Source organism: Lampris incognitus, chromosome 13 (genome assembly GCF_029633865.1).
Source record: "Lampris incognitus isolate fLamInc1 chromosome 13, fLamInc1.hap2, whole genome shotgun sequence".
In the NCBI taxonomy this organism is placed as follows: Eukaryota; Metazoa; Chordata; class Actinopteri; order Lampriformes; family Lampridae; genus Lampris; species Lampris incognitus.
The window spans coordinates 26,210,672-26,228,935 of record NC_079223.1 but is presented as its reverse complement, the minus strand read 5'-3'; the positions used below and the strand labels follow the sequence as shown (position 1 = coordinate 26,228,935).

At 42.8% G+C, this 18,264-nt stretch overlaps 1 protein-coding gene across 1 annotated transcript in view; it reads right to left on the bottom strand.

Moving 5' to 3' along the window:
- Positions 1-2,118: 2,118 nt before the first annotated feature.
- The window catches only part of abhd12 (abhydrolase domain containing 12, lysophospholipase), an 82,478-nt gene continuing 66,332 nt past the window's right edge, over positions 2,119-18,264 (bottom strand). The window contains exons 11-14 of the mRNA XM_056291893.1: positions 14,058-14,140; positions 12,477-12,555; positions 9,667-9,794; positions 2,119-3,196 (exon numbers count right to left, since the gene is read on the bottom strand). Of these exons, the coding sequence (XP_056147868.1) occupies positions 3,145-3,196; positions 9,667-9,794; positions 12,477-12,555; positions 14,058-14,140 (342 nt within the window). The 3' untranslated portion in view covers positions 2,119-3,144. The remainder of the gene's footprint in view (positions 3,197-9,666; positions 9,795-12,476; positions 12,556-14,057; positions 14,141-18,264) is intronic.

The following is an 18,264-nucleotide window of genomic DNA, read 5'->3' as shown; positions in this document are numbered from 1 at the left end:
AAAATTAGCGAGCAGCAGTATGGTTTCATGCCACAAAAGAGCACTGCAGATGCAGTGTTTGCCTTGAGAATGTTGACTGAGAAGTATAGAGAAGGCCAGAAGGAGTTATATTGTGTCTTTGTGGATTTAGAGAAAGCATATGACAGGGTGCCAAGAGAGGAGGTGTGGTATTGTATGAGGAAGTTGGGAGTTGCAGGGAAGTATGTAGGAGTGGTGCAGGATATGTATGAGGACAGTGTGACAGTGGTGAGGTGTGTGGTTGGAATGACAGATGGGTTCAAGGTGGACGTGGGATTACATAAAAGATCGGCTCTGAGCCCTTTCTTGTTTGCACTGAAAGATGGCCAAGATTTCGTTTGCCGATGTGGAGCTGGCCCGAGGTAAAGGTAGGCCTCAGCGCTGACACCTCTGTCCACTTGGGGCACCACCCTCTCCAGCCAGCACCTCACCAGTGCCAGGGTCACGTCTGCCTCCTGCTGCTGCCTCAGTTGCTGTGTGGTCAATGGAGACCACTTCTCCTCATTTTTGGCAGTCTGGACGGTCGGTGTCATCTGGCTCCTTTCCTCCGAATGGGAAAACACAGGAGAGCTAACATGTCAAGCCAGGACACCGAAGCCCATACCCATCTACAGGCAAGTGGCCACTCTTTCAGGGATGAGGATGTGCACATCCTTGATAGGGAGAAACGATGGTTTGAACGGGGAGTCAAGGAGGCCATCTAATGTCCCTTTTCCACTACATGGTACCGGCTCAACTCGACTCGACTCGACTCACAGAGTGTCGTTTTCCATTACCGTAACAGTAACCCCAGTGTAGCTGGTCTGCATTGATTTTGGTACCCGGTACAGTTTTTTTGGAACTTCGACAAAGGTGGTGTCAGAAAAGTGGTAACAGTTACCAAAATGCCTATACTTTCCAGTAATGGAAAACAAAAAAGTCGAGTTGAATTGAGCCGGTACCATGTAGTGAAAAAGGGGCATAAGTGAAGAGGGAACGACCATCTCTGAACTTGGGGGGGGGGGGGGGGGGCTACGAGTACATCTGTCGCCATCTGTGATTGCAACTATTCTCCAATCCTTTGTGAATAGTACACATGGCAGTCGAAACTCTAGTTAATGGTCACACCCATATTTGTATATGAAACTGGTTGTTGGTTTCGGTCGTTATATATTTTACAATGCTGTGACTGCACAATCCCTAATCCTCTGTGAATAGTACACATGGCCTTTGAAACTCTAGTTTAAGGTCACACCCATATTTGCATATGAAACTGGTAGTTGGTTTCGGTCGTTAGGCAGCTGTATTGTACTGTATTGTTTATGAGGGTGGCGATACCTGCAGTTAGTTTAGATGGAAGAGGTCATTTAGTTGAGTGATGAAACGTATCTGTCAATAAACGTATCCAGATGAACTGATTCAACCTTCTTTGAGTATGTACTGTGGTACTATGTTAGTCTGTTAGAGGTAGTGTTGTCTGTGTACCATGTGTATCAGTATGTACTATGGTACTATGTTGGTCTGTTACAGGTACTGTTGTCTGTGTACCATGTGTATCAGTATGTACTATGGTACTATGTTAAAACTGTTAGAGGTAGTGCTGTCTGTGTATCAGTATGTACTATGGTACTATGTTAATCTGTTAGAGGTAGTGTTGTCTTTGTACCATGTGTATCAGTATGTACTATGGTACTATGTTAGTCTGTTAAGAGTTCCTGTTGTCCATGTATCATGTGTATCAGTATGTACTGTGGTACTATGTTAGTCTGTTAGAGGTACTGTTGTCTGTGTACCATGTGTATCAGTATGTACTATGATACTATGTTAATCTGTTAGAGGTACTGTTGTCTGTGTACCATGTGTATCAGTATGTACTATGGTACTATGTTAGTCTGTTAGAGTTCCTGTTGTCTGTGTACCATGTATATCAGTTTGCACCATGTGTAGTTGTTAGTTTGTGTTCACATCTGTGTCACTAAGAGAGATGGTGAGATAATGGTAATAATGGTAATGGTAATGTTGAGTACTTGGAAAATAAAATTAACGATAATCAGAATCAATTCTTAACCTTTTTCTTTCTCCACCCCAAAGAAAAATTGATCAGTTTGTAAAAATAGTAAATCACGACACAGCCACATGATTTTATTGCTCATCATCAGATCCTGTAGACTGGAAAAAAAAACAGAAATGAGAGACATGATATTTGAACTGGTTTGTTGTCTTCATTTAACCTGCAGGTAGATTAACGCTCAACAACGTTCACTTCTGTTTGTGTGTACACAGAATACAGATGTTTCATTAAGACATGTTAGAAATGTGTAATAAAGCAGTATAATGTTTGTACTTTAGGTTAAATGCGTACTCTGTTAGTTTGGGTTTTTCTCAGATTTGATGAGTATTATGGTTTATTAATAATCCTTCAAACAGGTTAATAGACTTTAATAATGCCCCTGTATAATGGAGCATTTCATAATTATGAGTACAATTATGAGACCAGTCAGATTCTTGGTAAAACCTTTATTTTGTGGTACTGGTCTCTTTAAACTGGACTTTCTGAAGTTTTCCATCTCTGGGCCGGACGTGGACTGGCTCTGTTTCCCCGAACGGAGTAGAGATGAGACCAGAAACCTCCAAATCAATTTCAAAGTTCCACAAAACATGCCAGATTTGATTCAAGTCATAATAGAGTCTTCAAACAGGGAAGACATTTAAAATCAGTCAAATCAGAACCAATTAAATAAGAGAACAAAGTGAAGGAGAAAAAAAGATCAGGTGTGTCAGGCTTCCATGATAAACATTTAAAACAGGTTTTCACTCTTCCTGCAATTTGGCTGTGAATCTCCCAGGGTGCATTGCAGTCCATGCTGCCGTCTCCGTGTTACATCTGGAGAATAACACACACTCAGACTGACCTGTTGTCATGATGACATCGTGTCATGTGACCTGGCGTGTGCGAGCTTCTCCTGCAGGTAATAACAGAACGCCATGTTCTGCTCCAATCACACGTCAGTTCAGAGCCCAAGGTCCTCTATGTGTACCATGTGGGAATACAGTGTGTGTGTGTGTGTGTGTGTGTGTGTGTGTGTGTGTGTGTGTGTGTGCACGTGTGCACGTGTGCATGTGTGTGCACGTGTTTGTGATAACAGTTCAGATCCTAGCAGCAGGTCTGTCAGCAGGGTGACTTGTGCCGAAGAAGTCGCTAAAACAGAACAAAGAGAGGAAGAACTGTTAAAATGTCTCTATCAGAACTTTAAAGCTACAGTCCTGAATATCCTGGTTTTACTGTACCAGTGTGTCTCCTATGTAGGTGTTGGTAAGGTGAGTGTTGTCTGAGCTCCATTCCAAATGAATGAGAGTCAGCAGTGCGGTTGTGTCAAACAAACCAAAAAACCTGGTTGAACCTGAGTTTTACTTACTGATGGTAAATTACTTATTATTAAATTACTTATTGACGCTTATCTGTTGGTAAAGATCTTCTACCAGCTTGTTCTGTCATATATGCTTGTTAGGCACAACAGCTTCACTTAAAAGTATACTGAGTGTTGTGTACATCCTCCCCTCTGCCAATGCGGACAACACACTCAGAAAACTGCATGACATGATCAGTGGACATGAGAATATCTATCCAGATGCCGCTCTTGTTGTTTTGGGGGATTTTAATCACTGTAATCTTCAGAAAAACATACCCAAACTCCATCAGTTTGTGAATTTCCCCACCAGAGGAAACAGCACTTTGGACCACTGCTATTGCAACATAACTAGTTCATATTGACCAAACCCCATTTCGGTAAGTGACCATCTGGCAATCCTATTACAGCCCACCTACATCACAAGGCTGAAAGCTAATGCAGTCCCAGTTAGAATTGTTAAGATATGTACTGACAGTACACTGGCAGACTTGCAGTGCTGCCTAGAGGCTACAGACATGCAAATTTTTAAGGAGGCCACAAATAATATTCATGATTACACAGACTTTTAGTAGCTACATTAACTGGTGCACTTTCATTTGTGTCCCCTTGGGAATGATTCGTTTTTTCCCCCAATCAAAAGCCCTGGTTCAATGCAGATATATGTATGAAGATCAAGAAACGGTGTGCAGCTTTTAAGTCGGGATATCATGGTGTATAAGCGGGCTCGATATTAGCTGCAAAACCTCATCAGAGCTGCTTAAAGGGCATACTCCCAAAAACTTGGAAGCTGCTAGCTAAATAACAACACATGTAGTAAGTGGCAGGGACTCCAATCTGTCACTAACTACAGGAGAAGCACGAATAAGACCGAGACACAAGACCAACAGATTCTATGCCAGATTCAACAGACTGAACTGGGATATCCCCTCAAAATCCCCACCCTGAGGAGACTGCACTCCAGGTGACACACACAGAGGTTCTTAGGGGTTTGAAGCTTGTAAATCCCCGCAAGGCAGCAGGACCTGATGGAGTGTCACCGAGAGTAGGGATGGACCGATACCATTTTTCTCAGAGCCGATACCAATTATTAGTAATCAAGTAGACCCATAACTGATATTTGGAAGCGATATACATTTGCAGTAAATGAAAATCTTGGTGTCAAAATTTAAAATAACACAAACTCCAACACAAAACTTTGTTGAAATGCCTTAAGCACGTTTAATTAAAAGAGAACTTTTCATAATTTTAAAACAAAAAGTACAGATAACACCCAGCAGCAAGAAATATCACTGTAGCCTATCAATTTTTTTGCTAGTCAGCTGGCTAAATTATGGATCAACAAATGAACTTGTTGACATTCGCTAGCGTACTCAAGTTAGCTCTGAGACTCAACATTAGCTTACGTTATTATGACCATTGGCTACCTATCTAACTATAATGGAAGGAGTTTCTATGTATGTATGGATGCATGTCTGCCCTTGTGTCGCCACCTTCTACGGTGGTGCTTGAAAGTTTGTGAACCCTTTAAAATTTTCTATATTTCTGCATTAATATGACCTAAAACATCATCAGATTTTCACACAAGTCCTAAAAGTAGATAGAGAACCCAATTAAACAAATGAGATAAAATATTATACTTGGTCATTTATTTATTGAGGAAAATGAACCAATATTACATATCTGTGCATGGCAAAAGTATGTGAACCTTTGCTTTCAGTATCTGGTGTGACATGTGCCTTTCAGTGAATAGGTGGGGTTTCCTAGTCAGGGCTACAGGGATTGTATCTCAGAAACGACCTAGCAAAAGCGCCTCATTTTCCTTGCTGGGACTTTCACACAGCCGCTCAAAGTTACACCAGTTGTAACTATGTACACAAAACAGAGAGTCCATCAGCATATGGACTAAGTAGATACATCATCACCATCCTCCTTTACAGCAGGGAGTCTAATCAACTGGGCAACAGGTTGCACATTTTTTTGTTATGGACCTGGATGGCTGCGGATTGAATGCATCCATCATCTCCAGGAAAGGTCTTCAATGCTCTTCTTACAGGCCAGAGTGTGAGGATGCTGAGGCTCAATGATAAGAACCACTTGACCGACTGTCAGGTCCTCCTCATCCTTCTTCCATTTCTTTCGAAGATGCAGATCAGGTAAGTAATTCCTGACGAAGTTGACCGAGAAATGATCTGTGAGGATTTGGCTCTGCCTCCATTGGCGGTCTTCAAGTACATTACTTGCAGCATATATGACCTGCGGAAGTGATGTGTTGCAACGACCCATCAGCAAGATATTAAACATGATTGGATTCGGATCTGTCAGGTCAGATGACACATATCCTAGCGGCTTCAAATTGAGCAAGCCTTCCACCTCGATTAGGACTGTGCGTAAAATGGCTTCTGTGACTACTTGGTCTTCCAGAAGTACTTGCAGAACACCTTTCACAGCCTTTACATCTCTTTCCCACACTCCTCCAAAGTACAGTGAGGTAGGCAGGTTGAAATGGAAAGCAATCTGCTTCTCTGCCAACTGCCTTTGGAGAGTCACCCATTACCTCAAATGCCTCACATAACTCTGTCACCTCCATGTAAGTTTGTCCCTCTGTTGGACAGAAGCTCAATCGGTTTCCCACGTCATGAGATGAAATGTCTAAGAGTCATGAGAAACGTGTCAGTATCCATACTTTCCAACAGATCCAAATGAACACACCGTGTGGTGAGACACTTGTATACAATCCTCCAGTGCTTCTCGTGGTGACGTCCAATCTGGATGGTATACAGCTCGAAACAGTCTTCTCCAGTTGAGTAGAATGGTGGCTTATCAAGCCGGAGACAGACTGCTGGCAAGTCCACCATTGTGGGAACTTCGGGATTGGCTCGACACTTGCGACACCAAAGGCAACTGAACTGGTGCCTACAGATGACATCTCTTCCCCTGAGGATCTAGTGGGTGCATCTCAGCTCAGGAAACAGGCGTTCTGGACTAGTGTGGAATAGGTTATTGCCACATTCCTTTATGAGTAGCTTTGTGATTGCATGGTGGAAATCCAACACAATGAGATGAATTATCTCAGGTTCCAGGTCTACAGCCTTGCGGAGCCTCCCTCCCACTCTGATAAGCCCTGTGGCATTCTCATAGATAGGAGAAAGGCAGGACAAACGACTGGAGGCAGTTACAGCTTTGTCTGAGGTCAATGACTTAATCTCATCTGTAAAATAATTAGCTTGAGCCTTCATGAGTGGTGCATCTCGGCATCATTATATTTTGAGGCTCGATCTTCCCCTACAAAGCCCTCTGCTGCCCCATGGAGGGACGGATGGGCTGCTTGCAGCAGGTCTTTTCATGTGGAGAACTGACTTGGGTCAGGGATCTGTGGACTTTAACTCACGCTTACGTTGTTACAGAAAGTGGATTTCCTCAGCTCCTGGTCTTCTGGCTTTCCCTCCACAGAAGTACGTACTGGTCAATCCTCCTCTTTCCGCTGCAGGAAGTGTGGTCCCTGGTTCCACTGGCGAGACTGCAATAGAGCCAGAGTCCGTCCTCAAGTAACATCATCTGCTGGATTGCCTGTGGTGTTCACATATCGCCATTTAGCTGAACCGTTAAGTTCCTGGATTTCTGCAGTCTCGGTACTGACTAATACTTTGTAATTGCAGGACTCAAACATCAACCAGTACAGGATGGCTGTGGAGTCAGACCACAGGGTAACTGATCAAATTGACAATGTCAACTGGGACAACAGGACTTTAGTCAGCTGAGAATCTGAGTTCTGCACTCAGTTTACATGGAAAGTTGTTTTTAGGCATCACACGAGATCTTGGCATGGCAAAGGTTGTATGGACATGCCCTTGTTCATCAGTGGACCGCAAGTATGCAACTGCCTCGTAAGCTCTCTCCAATGCATCACAGAATATGTGGAGGTCCCTAGTTACTGCAGCAGGGTCGGCACATGGTGGGTCGTAGCACCGAGAAATCTCCACTTTGTTCAGGTCACGTAGCTCGACTTCCCATATTTGCCATCGTTCCAGTAGGTCCTGCTGCTGAATAGGGTCATCCCAATCACGTTCAGTCTTCCAAAGATCTTGTACCGAAAGCTTGGTGCAGGCAGTGTATGGAAGTAGGTAACCCAGTGGATCATATTGGGATGCAAGCACCTTGTATATGTGTCTCAAGGTGGGCAGGGAAGATTCCAGGGTTTGACTCTTGTCCCCTAGGGTGTTCCGTAACCAGTGCAAGCCCATGGTGGGTTCCTGGAGGTCAGAGCATTCCTGAGAAAGCCAAAGCTCACTGCTTTGAGATCTAGCTTCACTGGGCAGTGGGACTGGGTGATAATGCACCTTAAACACTAGTTGCCACCCGTCATTAACAGAAGAAAAAGAAGAAAAAGATGAAGATGAAGAAGAAAAAGAAGAAGAACAACAACCACAACCACCACCAATCATGTCGTAAGCCTCCTACAGACTGTGCGATTTGGGCCGTCTCAGACGAAAGATGACTAAACGTGGCGATATCTTTGGTCATGGCTCCAAAACGGTGGTCCTACGTCACGCTGTGAGACAGGTTCAAAGATGGCTGTTATTACGGTCTTGTGACCGCAGATAACCTGGTCTGACAGTGTCAGAAATTTAGGATGACCATCTCACAATGTGACTGCTGCTATGACCTAGGTCTACTAACCAACCAATAGAAATGCAGCACAAAATGATGCACTGATCAACGCTACGCAGAATCTTTGCTGGCACTAAACACAAACAGACTGTTAGCATCTGTGACCCAAATGTGATGGATTCAACAAAATGAGCTAAAACGAGCAAAACAAGCTGCAGCGACTATTGAAAGGACTCGATTCCTGCTTGGCATCATGTTGCTCTACCAGCAGCGTAGATTAATTATGCGCGCTGATGCAGCACACACGCTGATGATGTTTTTATGGACTTGTGTCATAGCCTGCGATTCGGTAGGCATTACCGTACAGTCTACATACATCAAACTTGATGCCGTACCCAAGTTTATTAGATCCATATCACACAGAGTGGGTTGCAATAAATTTACAGGATTGCTAAAATCGCACAGTCTGTAAGGGGCTTAACAGACACATTGGCTGACAGGCTTGTAGTTGGAGCAGAATAAGCAAAATACCAGTAAGCGAAATGAGCGACACCTACGAAAACACAATGCTCGTGACCAGCTCAAAAGGAAGAAGAAGCCATCGTTGAAAAGAAAGGTCATTCAACTTCAGTAATTTGGAGATATTTTGGCTATTTACCATCTGAAAAATAAAAGAGCAGTGTGCACTGCAAACTGTGCCAAAGACACATGCCAGCTAAGATGGGCAACACCAAAAACTTGTTTCATCATTTGAAACAACATCACCTGTTTGAACATGCAGAAAGTAAGAAATTACAGTCCCAAATGAATGTTGTTAGTGGTCCCTCGACAGACACCAAGCTAGTAAGTGCGACTACCTAGCAGCAAACTATCATATCAGCCTTTTCCAGCACTGTGCCTTAAGACAAAAAAAACAAAAACACACAAAGACATCCCAAATGCAGTACCACACTGTATTGCAAAAGACATGCTTCCCATTAGCACTATTGAAATGAGGGATTCGAGAAGCTTATCAGAGTCCTTGATGGCAGGTATGAGCTACCTGGCCGGAAATATTTTTCACTGACTGCACTTCCCCTGCTGTATGCAAACTGTAGGGAGATGGTGGAGGGATAGCTGCAAACTGTCTCATCCTTCAGCACTACTTCTGATATGTGTTTTAGTCGCACATCTGAGCCTTATATGAGCCTCACTATTAACTTTTTAGACAAAGACTGGAATCTTCAGAGCAAATGCCTTCAAACGGCATAAAGGCGGTTATTTACAAAACGTTTTAAACTATCTGTAAAAAGGGTGTGACATGCTGCTGACCAGAATTAAGATTTCTTTGTCTATTTGTTTTATTTATCGGCATAAATAATCCTTTAAAAAAAATTTAAACTTTGCAGTCTGAGCCATCTTAAGTCACATGTGTGCTGTACACTGCAGCACTTATTTTTTTAAGATATTTTGAGGAAAAAAGACTGAAAGAGGATTTTATGTGTATTTTGATGTTGATAAAAATAGGAGTGTCAGGATAAATATAGGAGTGTGTGATATTTAAAGGTTTAACTGTATATATAAAACACTTCGCTCTGTTCACTGAGCTTCTTATAAAAGCTGTTTGATTTGTTAGATGGTGAACGTCTTTGTGTTAATGAGCTCTTCCTACCTGAGAATGTGTGGCAGTTCTGGGCTCCTGTAGATATATTTGTGTTTGTAGGCCAGAGATGAAGGAAACGGGATGAACTGGACCTTATGGCCACTCAGACTCTTGGACTGGGCGGCCATGTTGTAAAGCTGAGGTCACAAACAGGAAGAAGAAGAGTGAGCTTCAATTCTGATACAGTAAGAAAAGTACCATTGTACACCAGAGATCTTTCTTGTCTGGAGACACATCACAGTACAATGACAAAAATATTTAAATTAAACACATTAAAATTTTTAGATTAACTACCCCATCCCCTCTGAAAAGAGGAATACTGCATTAATGAACAATATAGACAGGATTGCTAATGACCTCACTTTTTAAATAGGTAATGAGAATTTAATATGATACTGAGCAAAAAATTGGTGACCCGGGTCAAAAACTGCCTTCACAGATGAGTCAGGGCATGAAAAATGTTTAACAACGCTGTACTCTCATTAGAAATGAATCTACTGCTTCTCTGTCTCATTGGCCAAGGCCAACTTGGGATTTCATAGTTTACAAATTGGTTTACAAATGTAAAACGTATATAAAAATACCCCAAATATCTTATCCTCTTCTGAATTATCAATAATATTAACACCGTTTATTGTTAATGTTTTTTTTTTGACATTGTGCTCTGTAGTGATAGGAGGGTATAGGTTGAGAGCCAGGAGAGGTGGAGGTATGCACTTGAGAGACATTGTGCTCTGTAGCGATAGTAGGGTGCAGGTTGAGAGCCAGGAGAGGTGGAGGTATGCACTGGAGAGACATTGTGCTCTGTAGCGATAGTAGGGTGCAGGTTGAGGAGAGCCTGGAGAGGTGGAGGTATGCACTGGAGAGACATTGTGCTCTGTAGCGATAGTAGGGTGCAGGTTGAGGAGAGCCTGGAGAGGTGGAGGTATGCACTGGAGAGAAGAGGAATGAAAGTCAGTAGGAGCAAGACGGAATACCTATGCATGAATGAGAGGGAGGACAGTGGAATGGTCAGGATGCAAGGAATGGAGGTGACGAAGGCATATGAGTTTAAATACTTGGGGTCAACTGTCCAAAGTAACGGGGAGTGCAGGGGAGAGGTGAAGAAGAGAGTGCAGGCAGGGTGGAGTGGGTGGAGAAGAGTGTCAGGAGTGATTTGCGACAGAAGGGTACCAGCAAGAGTTAAAGGGAAAGTTTACAAGACGTTTGTGAGACCAGCTTTGTTGTACAGTTTGGAGACAGTGGCACTGACGAAAAGACAGGAGGCGGAGCTGGAGGTGGCAGAGTTGACGATGTTAAGATTTTCACTGGGAGTAACGAAGAAGGACAAGATTAGAAACGATTATATAAGAGGGACCGCTCAAGTTGGACAGTTTGGAGACAAAGCAAGAGAGGCAAGATTGAGGCGGCTTGGACATGTGTGGAGGAGAGATGCTGGGTATATTGGGAGAAGGATGCTGAATATGGAGCTGCCAGGGAAGAGGAAGGCCAAAGAGGAGGTTTATGGATGTGGTGAGGGAGGACATGCAGGTGGCTGGTCCTAATAAACAACAAAAATCCCAATGCCCCAGTGCAGTGACAGGGACACTGTGCTGTAGGAGATGCCGTCCTTCAGATGAGACGTTAAACCAAGGTCCTGACTCACTGTGGTCATTAAAGATTCCATGGCACTTATCGCAAAGAGTAGGGGGCCCCCGGTTTGTCCTGCCAAAAAAATTTCCAACCTTTCTCTCTCCGTTGGCTCAATGATTTCCTCCCTCTCCACCTCAAGTTGATGTGTGATGGCGTTCTGGCACAAAATGGCTGCCATGCATCACCCAGGTGGGTGCTAAATATTGGTGGTGGTTGAGGTGAGTTTCGCCCCTTCACTGTGAAGCGCTTTGGGTATCTAGATAAAGCACTATATAAATGTAATCCATCATTATTATTAGGCATGTGGTCACAATGTTTTGGTCCATCAGTGTATCTAATGTGTGACCAAGTTAATAGTAACAGTAGTACTGGTATCCTCTACACAACTTTAACATTAATAAGAAATATTTGCAGGATCAGTTCTGTAATTCCTGAACTCTTAAGTCAATGTTTTTTTTACTTGTTTGGCTGGTCCTGCGCCTTGTATTCCAAAGTGACTTAATGTAATTTTGTCGGACGAATACACTGCATTTCAACTGAGGCCACTAGATAGCACTGTTTAACTTTGTGACTCAGTTGAAAGTATTGTACCACCATATAAATGGGACATACACCAAAGTGACTTAGTTTCCTCGCAACAACATGTTTTTTAAATCTCTTTCACCAACATAAAACCTCAAATTCCATCACATACATGTTTGTTTGACTCCAACCTCTTTATCATCTGAGTAGTTGTAATTTCAGTATTTACATCCAGTATGAACTGTTATATAAATTCTGATATTTTCTGCTGACAACAATACCGTTATATATCTATCTGACCTGATAGAAAAGACATAAACCAGTGTCTGTTGGAACAAATGGAGCTCTGTTCACCCTACGACAAATTAACAAGTTCAATTCAAACCGATTAATCTGTTTTATCAAATCAGACTGGTCCAATGTCAGTCGCTGATCTGAAGTCTTAACTAGACAATGACTTCAAAAGAGGAAGAAGATTCAGTTCCAAAAACACCAGCATTAAAGACAACCAATGGGGGGAGGGGGGGTGTCCAGAGGTCATACAGCCGAATAAATACTCCAGTTTGTAAAATATTTACAACATTAATGTCCACAATTTGACTATTTTTGACCTAAAGAAGTAGAACCTGGAAGTTTTATATGAAAAAAAAAACAAGTGTGCTCACCTTCTTCCCTAGAGGAAAAGGAACAACACCATCATCTTCAGCATGGAGGATCAACATGGGACAGGAGATATGGTTTACACTGGAGACAGACAGACAGGCAGACAGACAGATGACTCATATTTTATGTTCTATTAAATAACCATTGGAAAACAGTGTTGTAGTGTTTCATGCTATAACAGAATCAAAATAAAATGGTCGTCATTAACAGGAAGACTGCTGGGCTCTATCTTGATTCCATGGCGTTCTGTGGTGATGACAAGTCTTTGGATTCGTTTGCTGGATTTTAACAAATCCTTTAAACAGCAGATATTAACTACTGCTGTCTAGTAGGATTACCAACATGTTGGACCAATATGGCACTTCAGCCACTTTTTACTTAAGAGAACGCTCTGATGGATCGACGTCTCCAAATTGGGCTGAGGGTTGGTGTCATGTTGGCTGTTTGATGGGATAGGATTTTGGTCTGCTGTGTCAAGCATTATCTGATAGCCATATGCTAAAAGAAAATTACCCTAGGGGACAATTAATTCATCATCATCATCATCATCATCAGAGCTATATAAAGATATAGAGAAGGAGAGAGATAGCGACGTGTCTTTTTTTTCCGTCTCTCTTTTTCTCCCAAATGTATCCGGCCAATTACCCCACTCGTCCGAGCTGTATCGGTCGTTGCTCCACCCCCTCTGATCCAGGGAGGGCTGCAGACTACCACATGCTTCCTCCGGTACATGTGGCATCACCAGCCGCATCTTTCCACCTGACAGCGAGGAGTTTCGCCAGGGGGACATAGCGTGTGGGAGGATCATGCTATTCCCCCCAGTCCCCCCACCCCACCCCGAACAGGTGCCCTGACCAACCAGAGGAGGCATTAGTGCAGCGACCAGGACACATACCCACATCCGGCTTCCCACTCGCAGACACAGGCAATTATGTCTGTAGGGACGCCTGACCAAGCCGGAGGCAACACAGGGATGCGATCCAGCGAGCCCCATGTTGGTGGGCAACGGAATAGACCACTACGCTACCAGGACGCCCCCTGATGCCGACATGTCTTGATGTATGTTCAATAATCTAGGTAAGGAAATCCGAGAGTTGAATGAGTTCATCTGGATACAAAGTTTAGTGGGAGAAATGTTTCATTACTCATCTAAGTAACTTGGTCAAGTCTCAGCTGACTGCAGGTATTCCCACCCTTATAAACAGCACAGTTGCGTAAAGGCCAAAACCGGTGATCGGTTTCTTGTGCAAATGCCATGACCATTAATTAGAGTTACAATGGCCAAGTGTACTATTCACAGACCATTTGGGAATAGCTGCAATCCCAGTTTTGTAATGTTTAGGGGCCATTGTAACTTTCATTAATGATCACAGCATTGTGATCACAGTGACCGAAACCAGTTGTTGGTTTCGGTCAATATGCAACTGTGCCGTTTAAAGTTGGGGATACTTGCAGTCAGCTGAGACTGATCAAGTTACTTAGATGATTGAGTTTATTTATATTTCTCCCACTAAACGTTATGAACTGATTCAACTCTCTGGGATAGTGACATGGTGGGATATAGAAAAAGAGAGAGAACATACTTCTCATCACTGGGGAAGTGAATGTCATTGACTGTGATGGCGTCCAGAAAGAACCAATCAAACCCCGGCAGGTATCTGTAAATCTATAAAAACACAACAAACACCAGGTTAGACCTCTGTCTCTCTACCAGAGAGAGAGAGAGGGAGAGAGAGAGAGAGAAAGAGCAGGGATGAGTGACGATGAGATGTGTGTATGTAGAGCTGTTTTCACCTATTTGCATTATAAGCAACCGCAATGGGCCCCTTGAGATGTTTTTTTTTCTTTTTCCACAGACAGGAAGCCCACTTAAATGGCTAAATGTCTATGTTTTATATAGCATTTTAATCCAATGTGTCTTACAAGGTTTTTGCTGTTCATTCACCCATTAACGCACACACGTACACACCGATAATGGCGAGCTACCATACAGACACTTTGATACATGCACTTGAGGTGTTGCCTGCCCATTTCCTGAGTCTGGAGGTGTATATGCCCTGAATGGAGGGCAGGTTGGCACCAATTACTTTCTCTGCAGACCTAACTGTCTATTGTAGTCTGTCCCTGTCCTGTTTGGTGGCCGAACCAAACCAGACAGTAATGGATGTGCAGAGGACAGACTGGATTATTTCAGTGTAGAACTGAATCAACAGTTACTGAGGCAGGTTGAATTTCTTGAGCTGGAGGAGAAACTATATCCTCTGCTTGGCCTTTTTGATGATTGTGTCTATGTTGGATCCCCACCTTAGGTCCTGGGATATTGTGGAACCCAGAAATCTGTAGGTTTTCATCATAGACACCATGCTGTTGGGTAGGCAGTGTTGGGGGGGGCTCCACCTGAAGTCCACTGTCATTTCCACTGTTTTGAGCATGTTCAGTTCCAGGTTGTTATGACCGCACCAGAGAGCCAGCTGATCAACCTCCTGTCTATATGCAGATTCGTCACCATCCCGGATAAGGCCAATGATAACTGTGTCATCCGCAAACTTCAGGAGTTTAACACACGGGTCAGCTGAGGTGCAGTCATTTATGCAGAGGAAGAAGAGTAGAGGGGAGAACACACATCCCTGGGGGGCGCCAGTGCTGATTGTCCAGGTGCTGATTGTGATTTTCCCCAGCCTCACCAGCTGCCTCCTGTCTGTCGGGACGTTTTTATTCCACTAGCAAATGGGGGCTGGTACAGTGAGCTGGGTGAGTTTGGAGTGGAGGATATCTGGTACGATGGTGTTGAATGCTGAGTCCACAAACAGAACCCTTGCATATGTCCCTGGGGAGTAGAGGTGTTGGAAGATGTAGTGCAAGCACATGTTGACTGCATCATCCACTGACTGACCTGTTTGCTCAGCTGACAAACTGCAGAGAGTCGAGCAGGGAGCCTGTGATTTCCTTCAGGTGGGCCAACACCAGTCTCTCGAAGGATTTCATGACCACAGATGTTAGCGCAATGGGCCTGTAGTAATTTAATCCTGTGATATGGGGTTTCATGGGGACCAAGATCATAGTGGCGCTCTTGAAGCAGGAGTGGACTTCACACAGCTCCAGTGATCTGCTGAAGATCAGTGTGAAAATGGGGAAAAGTTGGTCAGCACAGATTTTAAGACAGGAGGGTGACACTTCATCTGGGCCCGATTCCTTTCTGGTCTTCTGTGTCTGGAAGAGCTGGCACACGTCCTCAACACAGATCCTGAGTGCGGGTGGGGATTCGGTGGGGAGCGGAGAGTGGCTGGCAGGGTGTGCAGTTTGGTTGTGTATTGTGGCTGGAAAGGGTGAGGGGTGTGAAAGCTTACTTTTCAAACCTGCAGTAAAACCCATTTAGGTCGTCAGCCAATTGATGGTTCCCCACAGTGTGGGGGAATGGTCTCCTGTACTTGGTAATGTCTTTCAAACCGCTCCAGACTGATGCTGGGTCGTTGCCAGACAACCTGTTTTTCAACTTTTCAGAGTAGCACCTTTTTGCCACTCTGAACTCTTTTGTGTGTGTATTTCTGGCTTTGTTATACCAGATCCTATCTCCACTCCCATCGGCTTCCTCTTTGGGCTGACGAAGCCGCCAGAGTTTAGCTGAAAATCAGGGCTTATTGTTGTTAAAAGTTCCGAAGGTTTTGGTGGGTACACACGTCCTCAAAAGCTGATGTAAGATATCAGTGTCAGTAAGATCGTCCAGGTCTGCAGATGCAGCCTCAAAAACACGTCAGTCAGTGCAGTCGAGACAGGCCTGGAGCTCCAGTTTTGACTCATTGGTCCATTTCCTCACAGTTTTAACCACAGGCTTTGCAGATTTTAGTTTCTGCCTGTAGGCTGGGATACGATGAATCAGACAGTGATCAGAGAGGCCCAGGGCTGCATGGGGGACAGAGTGATAGGTGTCCTTTAATATTGGATAGCAATGATCCAGAGTGTTTTTGTCTCTGGTGAGACATTTAACATGCTCACTGTATTTTGGCAGTTCGTGGCTGAGGTTTGCTCTGTTAAAATCCCCCAAGGACAATGAGTAGGGAGTCTGAGTATTTGTGCTCCATGTTTATAATTTGATCAGCCAGGTGTTTTTACGCCTCTTAACACAGGCCTAGGGTGTAATATAGACACCGACCAGAACAAATGGTGAAAATTCCTGTGGTGAATAGAATGGTTTCCAGTCAATGAAAAAGGTCTTTAAGTGAGGGCTGCTTGACTTCTTCAACACTGTGACATCCGTACACCAACCATTGTTTATGTAGAAGCATATTGTTGTGTTATACACAAGTATTTATCTTAATTTTAGGTGTAATAAAGAATCTAATTACATTCTTCCAACAAAGTTCTCTCTAGGCACGAGAGGATGTTGCAGACCGTTGTGTCCTCGAAATATGTAACCATTCATCTTCTGTGATATTCACATCTAGTTCTTTTTCCCATTTCAGCTTTACATATAATGTTGTGTTCCCTCTTCTCTCCATTAGGTGTTGATATAATGTAGATATTATTCCACATTTCTTTGAATTGTAAACACTGATTATGGTTCTAATTAAAAATATTAATGAAATATGGTTATAAATAAAACTGAATTGCCCTTCTGGGATAAATAAAGTTGTCTAAGTCTGAATCTGAATAATTATTCCATTTTTATCTAAATTTACATTGAGCTTTATTTCTCTGTCATAAACGTCCCTTAATTGTAAATATCTGAAGAAGTCTTGGTTGTTTAATATATAGTTTTGTTTCAGCTCCTGGAAACTCATAACATTCCCATCCTTTATATAATGCTGTTATACCACTTGAAATCCATTGTTTGAACCTCTGGTCAAGAGTGCCTGGAATAAAATGTCAGTCATAGGCTATCCATCTAAGTAGTCTGAGTTCTTTCTCTAATCTGTGTTCATACAAGAATAAACCACAATTCTAATGTAAATTGGGTGACAGCATCTACCTGTTCGAGTAAATCCTTTGCTACTTCTCTGTCTCCAATGAAGCTTTGAATTTCTTTTCCTTGTAATCGCTAGATTTTTCCATTTGGCTTCATAGTCCTTAGCAAACCAATAAATTACTGGTCTAATTTGCACAGCGTGGAAATACTCTCTAAAGTTCGGCAACGCCATACCCCCTTTATGTTTCCTAATCTGTAATGTTTCAGATTTCACTCTTGGCCTTTGACTTTGCCATATAAACCTTGAAATTACTTTATCCCAGGCTATTTTCTTATGTTTATGCACTTTAGTTTGTGTGATTTGTTACTCTTACTGACTGGAGATCAGCAAGATTCGTATTTATTTTTCATATTAATGTTCACACCAGGCCTGTGTACAGTGTTTTGTTGTTCTTTCAGATTTTATTAAAAAGTCATGATAATTATATTGCCTGTTTACAAGGCTTGAAGTAAAATCAGTCAGTATTCTGTGATTGAAGGTTTTTCTTTTTACAGTTCAGTAGTTAAATAAAAATATGTTATTCATATCAATTCATCCATCAGTTCATCTCATTTCATCATAACACGTAGGTTGACCGTTGTTTTGGTCATACTATAGAATGATTTACTGCTGTTTAGTGGATAACAGAAGATAATGACGCTTGAAAAAAATTGCATACTAAATTGCAATCGCGATATTGGTCTAAAAATTGCAATTGGATTATTTTTCCAAATCGTTCAGCCCTATTATTTACTGCTACAATTCTCCACAATGCAATATCTAACAGCATCAGCTGAATTTTGACTCATATGCCTGAGCAATTAGTTGTAATTCATGTTGAACCTTT